At 46.9% G+C, this 16,795-nt stretch overlaps 1 protein-coding gene across 3 annotated transcripts in view; it reads left to right on the top strand.

Moving 5' to 3' along the window:
• The window catches only part of ppp1r16b (protein phosphatase 1, regulatory subunit 16B), a 161,303-nt gene extending 155,106 nt beyond the window's left edge, over positions 1-6,197 (top strand). For all 3 annotated transcript variants that reach the window (XM_078236164.1, XM_078236163.1, XM_078236165.1), the window contains exon 11: positions 5,227-6,197. In XM_078236164.1, the coding sequence (XP_078092290.1) occupies positions 5,227-5,736 (510 nt within the window). In that variant the 3' untranslated portion in view covers positions 5,737-6,197. The remainder of the gene's footprint in view (positions 1-5,226) is intronic.
• Positions 6,198-16,795: the final 10,598 nt, after the last annotated feature.

The raw sequence follows: 16,795 nt of genomic DNA, 5'->3' as shown, positions 1-16,795 counted from the left end.
CTGCCTTTGGCCCATATCATAGAGTCCCTCCAGTGCAGGTGTAGGCCATCCAGCCCATCGAGCCTGTTCCGCCATTCAATGGAATCATGGCTGATCTGTGGCCCAACTCTATATATATCTGCCGTTGGCCCATATCATAGAATCCCTCCAGTGCAGGTGTAGGCCATCCAGCCCATCGAGCCTGTACACTTCAATGAGATCATCTCTCAGTCTTCTAAACTCCAGAGAATACAGACCTAATCTTCTCAAACTCTTTTCGGACAATCTCCCCATCCCAGGGATCAGTTTACTGAACCCTCGTTGCACTCCCTCTATGGCCAGTAAACCCTTCCCCAGGTAAGGAGACCAAAACTGTACACAGTGCTCCAGGTGTGGTCTCACCAAGGCTCTGTACAATTGCAGCAAGACTTCCTTACCCTTGTACTCAAATCCCATTTCAGTCAAGGCCAATATACCATTTGCCTTGCTAACTGCTTGCTGCTCCTGCATGTTAACTTTCAGTGACTTGAACAAGAAAGCCCACCTCCCTTTGGACATCAACATTTCCCAATCTCTTCCCACTTTAAAAAAGAATACTCTGCGTTCCTGTTTGTCCTACCAAAGTAGATAACTTTTTCCACATTTTATGCCACTTGCAATGCTCTTGCCCACTTGGCCTGTCTAAATCCACTTAAAGCTTCTTTGCACCCTTCTCACAACTCACGTTCCCACCAGGTTTGTGTCATCAGCAAACTTGAAAATTATGGGCGGGGTTTTACGTCCTCGTTCGTCCCAAAACCATAAAATCCTGTCCAAGATCAACAAACCTTTCCGTTGTCGGTCCCCTTGCCCACTCCGATTCCCTTGGTGGGCGGGGCAGGAAAATTCCGGCCATTACGTTTGGTCCTCACAACTAGACCATTGATGTAGATTGCAAATAGCTGGGGTCCAAGGATTGATCCTTGTGGAGCTCACTAGTAACATGCTGCCAATCTGCCAACCGTTTATTCCTACTCTTTGTTTATTGTAATCAGTCCTCAATCCATGTCAGTGCATTGCCCCCAATCCCCCGTGCTCTAACTTTGCTCACCAACCTCTTGTGTGGAAACTTCTCGAAAGCCTTCTGACAGTCCACATACACTGCATCTACTGGTTCTCCCGTATCTATCCTGATTTGTACTGTGCCCTACATTACCACTGCGGTTTGGTGGTCTACAAAAAACTCCTACCACTGTTTAAAAGCAAAATACTGCGGATGCTGAAATCTGAAACAAAAACAGAAAATGCTGGAAAATCTCAGCAGGTCTGACGGCATCTGTGGAGAGAGAATAGAGCCAACGTTTCGAGTCTGGATGACCCTTCATCAGAGCTCGACCATTGCTGCCCTGTGCTGTTTCTTAGCTCTGACCCAACGTTATAGATAGATAGAACAGTACAGCACAGAACAGGCCCTTCGGCCCACGATGTTGTGCCGAGCTTTATCTGAAACCAAGATCAAGCTATCCCACTCCCTATCATCCTGGTGTGCTCCATGTGCCTATCCAATAACTGCTTAAATATTCCTAAAGTGTCTGACTCCACTATCACTGCAGGCAGTCCATTCCACACCCCAACCACTCTCTGCGTAAAGAACCTACCTCTGATATTCTTCCTATATCTCCCACCATGAACCCTTCTGGTCTAAGATCCTTTCTCACTGATCTCCTCCTTTATCCACAGTACTACCTCACCTCATTTTCCCTTTTCCTTATCCTTCCTCTCGGTTGAATATTCAGGTCCCAGTGTTGTTCACCCTGCAGCCACGTCTCTGTAATGATAATTAGATCATATCTGGTCGTTTCCAATTGTGCTGCCATTCATCTATCTTGTTGAGAATGATGCGTGCATTCTCCCTTTGAATGATATTCACAACCTTTAGCCTTATCGGCAAGTTTGTACTCTCTGTCCCTTCTTGCCACACTTTGGTTGTCATTTCCCTTAATGCTACCTTGCTCTCAGGTCTGCCCCTCTCTCACTTCGCTCATATGATTCCTCGCTCTCACTATTTGGTTTAAAGCCCTCTCTACAGCCATTGTAATATGACTGTAGTTAAATAGCAGGTGATAGCGCAGTGGTATTGTCACTGAACAAGTTACATGGGTAAGATGGGTATAGAGGGATATGGGCCAAATGCGGGCAACTGGGACTAGCTTAGGGGTTTTTAAAAAAAGGGCGGCGTGGACAAGTTGGGCCGAAGGGCCTGTTTCCATGCTGTAAACCTCAATGACTCTATAGACAGAATAATCCAGAGATCCAGGTAAATGCTCTGGGGATCTGCGTTCAAATCATAGAACCATAGAAACATAGAAGATAGGAGCAGGAGGAGGCCATTCGGCCCTTCGAGCCTGCTCCGACATTCATCACGATCACAGCTGATCATCCAACTCAATAGCCTAATCCTGCTTTCTCCCCATAACCTTTGATCCCATTCGCCCCAAGTGCTATATCCAGCCGCCTCTTGAATACATTCAATGTTTTGGCATCAACTACTTCCTGTGGTAATGAATTCCATAGGCTCACCATTCTTTGGGTGAAGAAATGTCTCCTCACCTCCGTCCTAAATGGTCTACCCCGAATCCTCAGACTGTGATCCCTGGTTCTGGACTCCCCCACCATTGGGAACATCCTCCCTGCATCTACCCTGTCTAGTCCTGTTTGAATTTTATAAGTCTCTATGAATCCCACTACGGCAATAATAATCACCTAGAATTAAAAGTGAAATGATACCACTGTTGATTGTTGTAAAGATCTATCTTGTTCACGAATGGAAACCTGCTGGTCCTTACCTGGTTTGGCCTACATGTGACTCCAGACTCTTAAATGGCCGAGCAAGCCACAATCTTCTCAAGGGATGGCCAATAAATGCGGCCGAGGCAGTGATGCCCGCATCCCATGAATAAATTTTCAGAACCTCACCACTTGTCCCAGCACGTTTGAGGTGAAGACCGTCCCAGTTCTCCCGTCGCCACCCACCCTCCCTCCCCCTCACTCCCCGCCATCCACTCCATTGACCCAATATTTAAGACCTGTTCGAAATGTGCAATATAGTCAGTTTATGGCCGAAGTTTCACTGGCCGCTCGCCCCAGAATCGAGGCGGGCGAGGCTCGCAGAACGGAACTCTCCGTTGGCCCCGGGCGGGATTTTACGAGCCTCGCCCGAGCAAGGTCATAAAATACCGGCCACACAGTATGTCCCACCAGATATTGAATTCATGCGTTGGTATTTGGCCATGTGCTGTGGTTCACAACGGTGCCACCAGGTGGCAAGCAAGACAAACCAATGTGAAAGAGCACAGTTAATTCTGAAGTTACGAAACTGCATCACTTGGGGAAACAAAATCCACAGTACAAACTTTAATGCAGCATTGCATTGCACTTGGGTGTAAATGGCAGCGGGAATTCACCAACGGCATCCCAGGGATTACCACTGACCTGAAACTGAACTCAACCATTCATAAATACTGTGGCAATGAGAGCAGGTCAGAGGTGAGGAATTCTGCAGCGAGTAACTCACCTCCTGACTCCCCAAAGCCTGTCCATGAGGCACAAGGTCAGGAGTGTGATGGAGAACTCTCCGCCTGCCTGGATGAGTGCAGCCCCAACAACACTCACGAAGCTCAACACCAGCTAGTACCAAGCGCTCGGCTAAATCCAACACATTAAGCATCCATTCCCTCACTGAATACACACTGTACCGTCTACGAGATGCACTCTGGCAGCTCGCCAAGACTCCTTAGACAGTATTTTCCAAAGCCTTGCCACCAAGGACAGGGGCAGCACAAACATGGGAACGGCACCACTGGATGTTCCACCCCAAGCCACTCACCATCCTGATTTGGAAATATATCACTGGGTTCCTTCACTGCCACTGGGTCAAAATCCTGGAACACCTTCTCTATCAGCATCGTGGGCAACAAACTAAAGTCAGAAAAATTAGCTCCTCCGTCAGTCCCCTGGCTAGTGTGATGCTGAATCCTCTAGACAGAAGGATGCCTGAGGTTGGTTTAGTTGTGTTTATTTATTAGGGTCACAAGTAGGCTTACATTAACACTGCAATGAAGTTACTGTGACAATCCCCATATTGCCACACTCCGGCGCCTGTTTGGGTACACTGAGGGAGAATTTGGCATGACCAATGCACCTAACCAGCTGTGGGAGGAAACCGGAGCACTCGGAGGAAACCCATGCAGATATGGGATGAACGTGCAAACTCCACACAGACAGTGACCCAAGCCGGGAATCGAACTCGGGTCCCTGGCGCTGTGAGGCAGCAGTGCTAACCACTGTGCCCCCAAGGTTTAATCCTTTGTCAGAGTCTAGTAGCTGATGTCAACTAAGGTAGAGCTGGCAATGGTTAAAATAGTAAGAGTTTTAACAACACCAGGTTAAAGTCCAACAGGTTTATTTGGTAGCAAACACCATTAGCTTTCGGAGCGCTGCTACCAAATAAACCTGTTGGACTTTAACCTGGTGTTGTTAAACTCCTTACTGTGTTCACCCCAGTCCAACGCTGGCATCTCCACATAATGGTTAAAATCACCAGAGTCCCAGATGACCATAGGCCTCAAAGGGAAGAGCTGACCGGTGGTGTTTTAACCTGAGGATCATTACACCTCGGGCGAGAGGCAAGGTTGAGAAGATGGGGGCCTTCATGAATAACCTCAGCCGGTACGGGAATTGAACCTGCGCCGTTGGCATCTGTCTGCATGACGGACCAGCCATCCAGCCAACTGAGCGAAACTTACTCCCAATTCCACGGTGCTCGTAGACTGGGGAAGAGCAGGGAAAAAGCCGCTCCAAATTATTACTGCTGAGCCCAGCCTCCATTGTTAATAGCTCCGAAAATAACCACCAAGGTTCACACTGTTGATCAGTCGGCACTTTCAAAGGAAGGAAAAGTATGATGGAAGGAGGCCTTTCAGCCCGTTTGTGCTGTGCTAGCTCCTTACAAGAGCTATCCGATTAGTTCCACTCCACTGCTCTTTTGGCAATAGTCCTGCAAATTTCCTTTTCAAGAATAATCCAACTCCTTTTATTGTTGAATCTGCTTCCGCCACCCTTTCAGGCAACACATTCCACATCACAACTCACATTGTAAAGAGAATTCTCCAGCAGTTATTATGGGTAGGGAAACCATTCCTTTTTTTTTGAGTTCCGGGTTTTGTAGGTAATAAAATGTAATAATTTCCACGCCTGTTTTAAATGCAGAATCTGCCATCCGAGACCCAAGAAAACATGACAGAGGAACCTGAACTGACAGCAGAGGCTGCAGACGTCGGTGGAAAGAGTAGCCCGCTCGTCTCAACGCCAACTTCCCAGCGATCGTCTGCCAGCACTGAATCCGCGAGGACTTCCCCCGCTGCGGAAAGAGCAAACGGCCAGGCTCTCCTCAACGAAGGCCGCCCTGCTCCGTCGCCACAGCCAAACAGAGACAGGAACTGCCAGACACTGTCCGAGCTCAAGCGGCAGCGGGCGGCCGCCAAACTCAAGAAGCAGGTGTCTCAGGACGCTGCTCTGGCCAACGGCCTGGGAAGCATCTGGGAAGGTGACCAGCTGCGGCCAAAGGGCGACCTGGTGGGCTCAAGGACGTCGGAGGTCAGTTCCAATGGGAACTCGCTCTGCCACTACCAGCCCAGTGGCGACCCTCCGCTGTTAAGACTGAAGGCACCGCTGGAGGAGTCAGAGGCAAAGGGGCAGGGCTGCTGTAGGATTGTGTGATGCAGCAGTAGGAACTGGAGAGGTTTTCTGTTACAGGTTGCACTTGTGCCAGAGATGGCAGCCTATATGACATTCATGCCGGTAGCTGCTACGTTGACGTACTGACATGAGGATGTTAATTTAAGCACTATTTTAATTCATTGGCCATTGCATTCACTGGGTAACTTTAAGGAGCTCTTTACTCTGCAAGGTAAGAGTGAATGACTGTATAAATATCTGGAGTTCCTACCTACCCAGACTGGTAAGGGTTACACACTGTATTACTGTACAGAGTTTCTGATTTGTCTGGGACTGTGTCTCTTTTGTTCTTTCACACTTAACGTAAGGATTATCCAGTGGAATCCAATTGAGTGTCCATTCCATACCTACAACTTTGTCTATGAAAATAACTGTCAATTTTGTATGGTTTATTTTAAAGTAAACAATACGCACAGCACCGAATGCTGCATTTTTTTAAAGTGACTAAATATTGTACACTTGTCCTATTTAAGATCAATGTTTCTCCTCCTCTCCTCCAAGGAGGACATTACTCTCTCCTGGAACTTACAGGAAGAAATGATTTGTTGAAGAAAGTGTGGTTTAAAGTGCAGTGTAATTCTCCCCTCACAGAGGGGAGTGTTGGGGATGATTGTAACAAGAGCAGACAACCTGGGAGACATTTCCTCCTCTGTAACTGTGCTTCCAAATCAGCCGTGCAGTGATCACATCTTGCTTTTGTGCAGAAGTCCTGAAACCAGCTTCCTTTATTGAAAAACTCTTCCAATTCCTCAGTTGGACGCTTACCCCTCCAACAATGCGGGGAAATTCTGTGCCTGGGCAGGGAGCAGTGCCAGACCCAAGTATTCCTTGAAACCAGTTTTACTTAGAACATAAGAACTAGGAGCAGGAGTAGGCCATCTGGCCCCTCGAGCCTGCTCCGCCATTCAATAAGATCATGGCTGGTCTTTTCGTGGGCTCAGCTCCACTTACCCACCCAGTCACCATAACTCTTAATTCCTTTACTGTTCAATTAATGTATCTATCCTTGCCTTAAAACTTGGGATCATGTCCTGCCAACCCCAGCCCTCACTCACTCCATGGATTTAGTAAGGATGGCGTTCTGTGTAAAGTTGAACAAGAAACTGGAGTGGTAGCTACGCACATTCTGGAGTGGTAGCTCTAGTAACTGAATATCACATGATCTTCTGGGATGGCCACAGGGGCAAGATTATTGGGTTAAAAATCCAACCCCAGCACTCAAAGCTTAAACTGACACATCCCCAGTTTTGACAAAGGGTCATGTGGACTCGAAACGTCAGCTCTTTTCTCTCCTTACAGATGCTGCCAGACCTGCTGAGATTTTCCAGTGTTTTTTCTCTTTTGGTTTCACCTCCTGGTGTCCTGAGTAACATTGATCTCTTGGTCAAAATGACCAGAAACAGATTAGCTTGTCAATTACCTCGTGGCTGTTTGTTAAATCTTATCGGATGAAAATTGGCTGCAGTATTTGCCTACAAAACAACAATGCCACTTCTCGGCCTTCCAGCTAAGATCAAATGTCGGACCAAGCCCAAGATGGGGTGGAATGCCTTATCTAGTCAGCTTGGATCTCGTTTCTCTCTCTTGTGGGGACTGTGAATTGAATTCAATTGGATTTTGAGTTTGTTTTTTTGGAGCAAGCAAGGAATGGATTTGGGTTTTCCTGATTCACTCTGAGCATTGGCTTTATGAGTTTAAGGATGGAGTTAAAAAATTAAAATAAAAAAAAATGCTGCCTTCTGGCTCAAATCAAGGGCGGGTTTTACAGCCGCGCTCAACTGGAAAACCCCACCCAAGGTCAACGGCCCTTTGCATGGTCCACCCGCTCCCCCCACCTCCGCCCGCTACAATTCCCGTGGCGGGCGGGATGGGAAAATTCTCCCCCAAGTGTAAGATCAACCCAAGATCAGGTATAATGCTGTTCTTGTCAGCTTAGATCTTGTGTGTCTCTCTTGTGGGGACCATGAATTGGATTCAATTTGAATTGGTTTTCTGGAACAAACAAGGAGATGGATTAAGGGCTTGCCCTGCCCAATCTGCACATTGGCTTTGTAACCCTGAGATAGGAATAAAATTTACAAAATCAACGGTGCCTGCACTTCCGCAGTATTTCATTGGCTATAAAGCACTTTGGTAAATTCCGAGGTTTTAAAGTTTATTCATTAGTCTCACAAGTAGGCTTACATTAACACTGCAATGAAGTTACTATAGAAATCCCCTCGTCACCACACTCCAGTGCCTGCTCGGGTACACTGAGGGAGAATTTAACATGGCCAATGCACCTAATCAACACGTCTGGAGCACGCCCGGAGGAGACCCATGCAGATACGGGGAGAATGTGCAGACTCCGCATAGACAGTGACCCAAGCCGGGAATCGAACCTGGGTCCTTGGCCCTGTGAGGCAGCAGTGCTAACCATGGCATTTACTAACTTTACCATCAATCCCATAGATGCTTTAATGCCGCTTACTTTTTTGGCAAACTTCCTATGCCAGACCTACAAATTCGCCAACAAGAAGGAAAGTATTTATATTTTTTAAATTATCAACCAATCGCTGCAGAACAGTTTAAAGTAACAGACGTAGCATTGATCCACCGTGCTGCCCAACTTTAGAATCATAGAATCATCGAATCATACAGCACAGAAGAGGTCCTTCAGCCCATCAAGTCCACACCAACACATTAGAAACACCTGATCTCCCACCTAATCCCATCTGCCAGCGCTTGGCCCATGGCCCTGAATGTTATGATGTGCCAAGTCCAGATACTTTGTGAAGGATGTGAGGCATCCCGCCTCTACCACCCCCCCAGGCAGCGCATTCCAGACCCGCACCACCCTCTGGGTTAAAAGGTTTTTCCTCACATCCCCCCCGAAATCTCCTGCCCCTCACCTTGAACCTATGTCCCCTCGTGACTGACCCTTCAACTAAGGGGAAACAGCCGCTTCTTATCCACTCTGCCCATGTCCCTCATAATCTTGTACACCTCGATCAGGTCACCCCCCCCCCTCAGTCTTCTCTGCTCCAACGAAAACAACCCAAGCCTATCCAACCTCTCTTTATAACTTAAATTTAAAGCTTTAACTTTAAAACTCTTTCTGTCTCTCTCTCCCTCTGTCTCTCTGTCCAGCCATGTGCTCAGCGTTTTAAATTTCAGCTCCAAAAACAATGCAGGTGTAAAAATTGATGGTCCGTCTATGGCTGAAATCTGCAGTTTAACATATCTGCCAGAGCTGAAGGGGTTGACGGAAATCATGTTGATGGATCGAGTACCTGAAAAAAGGGGAGGTGTAAAATTGAAGGTCCCTCTCTCCTATGAAAATCGATAGACAAGGTTTTTTGTCACAGTGAGCTGTGTTGTTTCTTCAGTTTGAATTCTCTCTGATCAACTGCAGGAAATGTTGGGGCCTGTCGTTGGGGATATAACATTCAGTACTCACGCGCTCTGTCTTTGAACACAAGTCCTATCAGTGAGTACCTGCGGGCTTCTCTAACCCTGGGAGGTATCACAACAGCCCCTGACACGACACTGTTACACGTGTGGATTATCCAGCGGGGATCATCGGCTTTGATTTGATTTATTATTGTCACATGTATTAACACACAGTGAAAAGTATTGTTTCTTGCGCACTATGCAGACAAAACATACCGTTCATAGAGAAGGAAACGAGAGAGTGCAGAATGTAGTGTTACAGTCATAGCTAGGGTGCAGAGAAAGATCAACTTAATGCAAGGTAGGTCCATTTAAAAGTCTGACAGCAGCAGGGAAGAAGCTGTTCTTAAGTCGGTTGGTACGTGACCTCAGACTTTGTATCTTTTTCCTGAAGGAAGAAAGTGGAAGAGAGAATGTCTTGGGTGCGTGGGGTCCTTAATTACGCTGGCTGCTTTGCCGAGGCAGTGGGAAGTGTAGACAGAGTCAATGGATGGGAGGCTGGTTTGCGTGATGGATTGGGCTACATTCACGACCTTTTGTAGCTCCTTGTGGTCTTGGGCAGAGCAGGAGCCATACCAAGCTGTGATACAACGAGAAAGAATGCTTTCTATGGTGCATCTGTTAACCTTGTTCAGTATAAAGAAATTGAAGCCGAATTACATAGAACAGTACAGCACAGTACAGGCCCTTCGGCCCACGATGTGCCGAACCTTTTCCGAAACCAAGATCAAGCTATCCCACTCCCCATCATCCTGGTGTGCTCCATGTGCCTATCCAATAACCGCTTGAAAGTTCCTAAAGTGTCCGACTCCACTATCACTGCAGGCAGTCCATTCCACACCCCAACCACTCTCTGAGTAAAGAACCTACCTCGTACATCCTCCTATATCTTCCATCACGAACCTTATCGTTATGCCCCCTAGTAACAGCTACATCCACCCGAGGAAATAGTCTCTGAACGTCCACGCTATCTATCCCCCTCATCATCTTATAAACCTCTATTAAGTCACCTCTCAACCTCCACCGCTCTAGAACTGCACACAATATTCCAAATGTGGTCTCACCAAGGTCCTGTACAGGATCTTAGCGGATTCGTTCACTCACCTCCTTGTCCCCATGGCCCTGAGGTCAATTGGGCAGTCTTCATCCCATCATACAAGTGAGATCAGCATAACTTAACACAAACTGGGATCGTGCATGGGGGACCCTCAAGCAAATCTGGGCGGCCCATGATGGGTATTGAGCTGTGGACCAACAGGGTAGTAAATAAAGGGGGCAGCACAGTGGCACAGTGGTTAGCACTGCTGCCTCACAGTGCCAGGGACCCGGGTTCGATTCCTGGCTTGGGTCACTGTCTGTGCGGAGTTTGCACGTTCTCCCCGTGTCTGCGTGGGTTTCTTCTAGATGCTCCAGTTTCCTTCCACAGTCCAAAGACGCGCTGGTTAGGTGCACTGGCCATGGTAAATTCTCCCTCAGCGTACCCGAACAGGCGGCGGAGTGTGGTGACGAGGGCAATTTCACAGTAACTTCATTGCAATGTTAATGTCAGCCTACTTGTGACTAATAAATAAACTTTACTTACTTTACTCTTTCAACCCAAGCGATTGTAAAGTAAAGTAAAAGTTAAGTTTATTTTTTTAGTGTCACAAGTAGGCTTACATTAACATTGCAATGAAGTCACTGTGAAAATCCCCGAGTCGCCACACTCCGGCGCCTGTTCAGGTCAATGCGCCTAATCAGCACGTCTTTCAGACTGTGGGAAGAAACCGGAGCACCCGGAGAAAACCCACACAGACACGGGGAGAATGTGCGAACTCCACACAGACAGTGACCCAAGCCAGGAATCGAACCTGGGTCCCTGGTGCTGTGAGGCAGCAATGCTAACCACTGTGCCACCGTGCCACCTGAAGTGGAGCTTGTCGATGTCTCAGCACTGAAGATCAGCAGTCCAATGGCCTCCCTCTGCACTGTAGGATTTCTATTCCCCGAGCACTGAGAGCAGTCCCACAAATGTGACATTTCTATCCATTTTAAGATGTCAGATCTAAATTTGCCTGCTTTATATTTCCAAGTGGACAGGCATTTTTATCAGGCAAACTGGAGAGGAAAACTGGTGCAGTAAAATATCTAGGCCAAATCCATCAACAGCAGGCTTTGTTCAAGCCGATATGTGGGTCAGTGCCGTTGAGGGGGGGGGTTTGACGTCAAGAATGGATTGTTGCTTAAACAAAATGCCAACTTTTCAAACCTACGGTTTCCATTATTAATCTGCTGTGACGTTACTCCCACAGGATTACGTATTAAAGGTTATATTAAATGGTAAGGAATACAAATCCCCAGGTTCAATCTGTGGATGATGCAGCTAAAGTAATAAATCAGTGACCAGGGGTTTCCAGCAGAGAATGAGCCACAGTTCCCCTGTGATGAAGTCCCCATCATTCCAGCCCCCCCGCCCCGCCCCACCCCCCCCCCCCGCCGCCCACCCCCCCCGCCGCCCACCCCCCCCGCCACCCACCCCCCCCCCCCCCCCCCCCCCCGCCGCAACACCCTTTTTGAAAAGTGTGTGTGCATAAACAAGATGGACCAAATGGCCTCCTTCTGTGCTGTAACCCTTTCTATGGTTCGATGGATATTGGGGATGAGCTGGTTCAACTGGAACCCACCAACACTGACTCCGCTATGGGGATGTGTTCGAGGGACGTGGATGGTAATAAGTACCCGTCGAACTATGGTTTAGCCAAAGTCAACGCCTTTGAGATGGGAATAATAGGGGAGTGGGGGAAATTGGTGTGTAACTTGAATTACAATAGTTTTGCTGTAAGCAGGTGCCCCCCAGAATCGGAAGAGGTGTTTGGGGTTTGATAGCATGACCCAGCAATGCAACTGAAACCACAATGAGGTAGAAATTGTCATGGAGATTTGAAGAAGAAAGCTTCATGTTGGGGATATTCACTTTTTGTTTGAAACTGCATTGAACCAATGCCTCCAGTGAGAACCTGGAACTGTTTGGTTTTTAACCAGGGCATCAACTTAGACTTCTATTCTGCAGGCAAAAAAATAAAATCAGGCAGGGATCCTGGGGCACAGTGGTTAGCACTGCTGCCTCACAGCGCCAGAGACCCAGGTTCGATTCCCGGCTGGGTCACTGTCTGTGTGGAGTCTGCACATTCTCCCTGTGTCTGTGTGGGTTTCCTCCGGGTGCTCCAGCTTCCCCCCACAGTCCAAAGACGTGCTGGTTAGGGTGCATTGGCCATGCTAAATTCTCCCTCAGTGTACCCAAACAGGTGCCGGAGTGTGGCGACTCAGGGATTTTCACAGTAACTTCATTGCAGTGTGAATGTAAGCCTACTTGTGACTAATAAATAAACTTTATTTTACATAAGCATTCTTAATACAGGCATAAGTGAGTGTTGGTAGGTCATTCATAGAATCTACAGTACAGAAGTAGGCCATTTGGCCCATTGAGCCTGCACCAACAACAATCCCACCCGTGTCCATCCTATCACTGTAACCCATATATTTACCCTCCTAATCCTCCTGACATTAAGAGGCAATTTAGCTTGGCCAATCAACTTAACCTGCACATCTTTGGACTGTGGGAGGAAACCGGAGCACCCAAAGGAAACCCACGCAGACACGGGGAGTATGTGCAAACTCCACACAGTCAGTCACCCGAGGCTGGAATTGAACCCAGGTCCCTGGTGCTGTGAGGCAGCAGTGCTAACCATTCTGCCACCATGCCGCCCTGGTGCAGAAAAAGATCTAGCTATTCAACCCCATGGGATTATTCAATGGGGTTATTCAACCCCATTCAACACGTGGAGTTATTCAACCGCATTCAACCGTGTGAGAACGGTGGCATAGTGGTAAAGTCCCTGCCTCAGTAATCCATGGGTCCCCAGGCTAATATTCTGTGCACAAGTGTTCAAATCCCAGCAAGGCAGCTGGTGGAATTTAACTAACAATCTGAAATTGAAAAGCTAGTATCAGAAATGTTGACCATGAAATCACTGTCGTAAAAACCCATCTGGTTCACTAAAGTCCTTTAAGGAAGGAAATCTGCTGTCCTTGTCTGGTCTACATGTGACTCCAGACAGACCCACAGCAACGTGGTTGATTCTAAACTGCCTTCTGAAATGGTGTGACAGGCCATTCAGTTCAAGGGCAATTTGGGATGGGAAACTAATGCCTGCCCAGCCAGCGACACCCACATCCCATGAAAGAAAGAAAGATTCTGTGCTTGAGCATTTTCTTTGGTTTGCCTGTGGAAAAATGTTTACGTGTGGACTAGAGGAAGAGAAGGATCTTCTCGCTTCTGAAGCTCCCCCAGTAATGACACCCCCTGCCCCACCCCCGCTCCACACATATACACACACACACACACACACACGCACGCAGCCACACATACACGCACGCAGCCACACACAGACACACACACACGCATGCACACAGAATGGTCTACCAGCATTCTCCCTTACCTGGATTAAGAATTGAAAAGCTGGAAGAATGCCCAGTACTGAGGGCGGGTTTGCAGGTTTTGTTTTGTGGTAGAAGTCAGTGCCAGTGTGATTTGGTGATTTGTGTTACGGGAGCGAGAGAGTACTGCAAATTCCAGCACAAATTGACTGTCGATGGTTGAAACCATATTTTATCATGATTTTATCAACATGTAGCAACCTTTTTTTTTAATGGGACAATGTCATCGGAGTTTGGAGTCAGCTACATGTGTACAAGCTGTATTTTCATCTTTTTCTGCTGTTCCATGTTTAGTTGGACCTTGGTTATTTCATGTGCTGTTTTATGCACTGGAACAAGGCCTACATAGAGTCATAGAGTCCTTCGGCCCAACTTGTCCATGCCGCCCTTTTTTTTAAACCCGTAAACTAATCCCAATTGCCCGCATTTGGCCCATATCCCTGTATACCCATCGTATCCATGTAACTATCTAAATGCTTTTTAAAAGATAAAATTGTACCCGCCTCTACTACTACCTCTGGCAGCATACACTTCAAACTAACTGTATCAATATTGTATATTATGTAGAATTCCCAAAGTTTCTCTGTACAAATGAACACTGATAAATAGATAGATAGATAGATAGATAGATAGATAGATAGATAGATAGATAGATAGATAGACAAACACAGATGGATTGATAGATACAGATAGATAGACAGACAGACAGATAGGTAGATGGATGGATGGATGTATTGAATGTTGTTTATATTTTTATAAGTGTTTATGTTTCATTTTATGCCCACTATTAAAAAATATCAGTTGATCCAAATGGCACCCATTTTAATTCAATTTCACCTGTAGTGATTTTTTTTTGTCCACTGCATCCACAAACCATGAACCTGTCCCTGGTTAGTTAAGATGTATCACTCTCTTGTGGAATAAATGTGAATGGTCTGTACCCCACCGAATCACCAGGTCATAGCTAACCTAGAGGGCTGTGCTGGCAAAAGTGAGGACTAATCGTTTTGATTCTTTGATATGGACAACACTAGCAAAGCTACAGGTTTTTTCTGCTCACTCTCAGTGGTCAGGTAAAGGTTGTTTAGACAAATGAGCAGCTGACTAGGTCATTTAGGGTCAAGCATGCAGAGTGGCCCAGAGGCATGGGTAATCCAAAACCAGGTTCCCTTCCCTGATCCACCTGAGATTTTAATGACATCAAGCTTTGATAGTCATGTTTTACTGGCATGAACCCACTAATCCATGAGTGCTGGGCCCAGGACAACCACTTTGCTATTGTACTTAACAAGGGAGATATAAAGTAATGATAGACTTGTATTTGTATACTTTAACGTTTATTTATTAGTGTCACAAGTAGGCTTACATTAACACTGCAATGAAGTTACTGTGAAAATCCCCTCGACACCACACTCCGATGCCTGTTTGCGTACACTGAGGGAGAATGCACCTAACCCGCACATCTTTGGAGTGTGGGAAGAAACCGAAGCACCCGGAGGAAACCCAAGCAGACACAGAGAGAACGTGCAAACTCCACACAGACAGTGACCCAAGCCAGGAATCGAACCCCGGTCCCTGGCGCTGTGATGCAGCAGTGCTAACCACCGTGCCACCCACATACTCACAAGCTCCAGAACACATTACAACCAGTTAAGCATTTTGAGGTGTACTCACTATTATAACATAGGATGGACAACAACCTGCATTTACGTTGCACCTTTATCGTAATAAGGTGCTTCACTGAAACATTTTAAAACAAAGCGTGACACCAAGCCGAGGAAGGAGATTTTAGGTCACAAGCTTGATCGAAGAGATAGGTTTTAAAGAGTGTCTTAAAGATGGACTGCAAGGCAGAGGGGTGGAAGGGCGTAGGTAATCCAGGCCATGGAGCCGAGGCAACTGAAGGTGAGCCATCAATGGTGGAGCGATTAAAATCAGAGATGCTCAAAAGGCCAGAATCAGAGGAGCATAGATATCTCAGCAGGTTGTGAGGCTGGGGGAGGTCACACAGATAGGAGAGGCCTAGGCTATGGATGGATTTGAAAACAAAGATGAGAATTTTATAATCAAGATCATAGATTCACTACAGTGCAGAAGGAGGCCATTTGGCCCATCGAGTCTACACCGACCACAATCCCACCCATGCCCTATCCCCATAATCCCACTTATTTATCCTGCTAATCCCCCTGACACTTGGGTCAATTTAGCCAATGTTACGTGACCGGAGGCAAATGTGGATCCACGAACACAGGTTACATAGATTAACATAGATTAACATAGAAGACAGGAGCAGGAGGAGGCCATTTGTCCCTTCGAGCCTGCTCCGCCATTCATTACGATCATGGCTGATCATCCAACTCAATAGCTTAATCCTGCTTCCTCCCCATAACCTTTGATCCCGTTCACCCCCAAGTGCTATATCCAGCTGCCTCGTAAATACATTCAATGTTTTGGCATCAACTACTTCCTGTGGTAATGAATTCCACAGGCTCACCACTCTTTGGGTGAAGAAATGTCTCCTCATCTGCGTCCTAAATGGTCTACCCTGAAACCTCAGACTGTGACCCCTGGTTCTGGATTCCCCCACCATCGGGAACATCCTCCCCGCATCTACCCTGTCTAGTCCTGTTAGGATTTTATAAGTCTCTATGAGATCCCCCCTCATTCATCTGAACTCCAGCGAAAACAATCCTAACCTAGACGATCACTCCTCATACATCAGTCCCGCCATCCCCGGAATCAGCCTGGTAAACCTTCGCTGCATTTCTTCAAGAGCAGGAAGGACAGAAGGACAAAGAAGGTAATTTGCTTGATCTCATCTTTGGTGGACCCTTAAAGAGGTGCCTGCATTTGCAGGTAGCAAATATCTGGCCCGAGACAGACAGGCGTTAACGTAAGGAGAGATCATGAACAACCTACGATTGTAAACATACGAAAATGATGGGCACTAGAAAAAACAGCTTACCCATCAATCCCATCCTACACTCACCATCATGTGGGCATTATGAGCAGTCACTTACCAACCCATGGGATTACCTAGCAAGCTGTAAGAATAACAAGCAAAAACCGGCTTAATAAGGGAAAAAATACCCTGGAAAATTTCTCTCTGACTCCCTCAGGTGATTGATACCAA

This window comes from Mustelus asterias, chromosome 20 (genome assembly GCF_964213995.1).
Source record: "Mustelus asterias chromosome 20, sMusAst1.hap1.1, whole genome shotgun sequence".
In the NCBI taxonomy this organism is placed as follows: domain Eukaryota; kingdom Metazoa; phylum Chordata; class Chondrichthyes; order Carcharhiniformes; family Triakidae; genus Mustelus; species Mustelus asterias.
The sequence above is the reverse complement of the archived record's forward strand: the minus strand, read 5'-3'. Positions and strand labels throughout refer to the sequence as shown.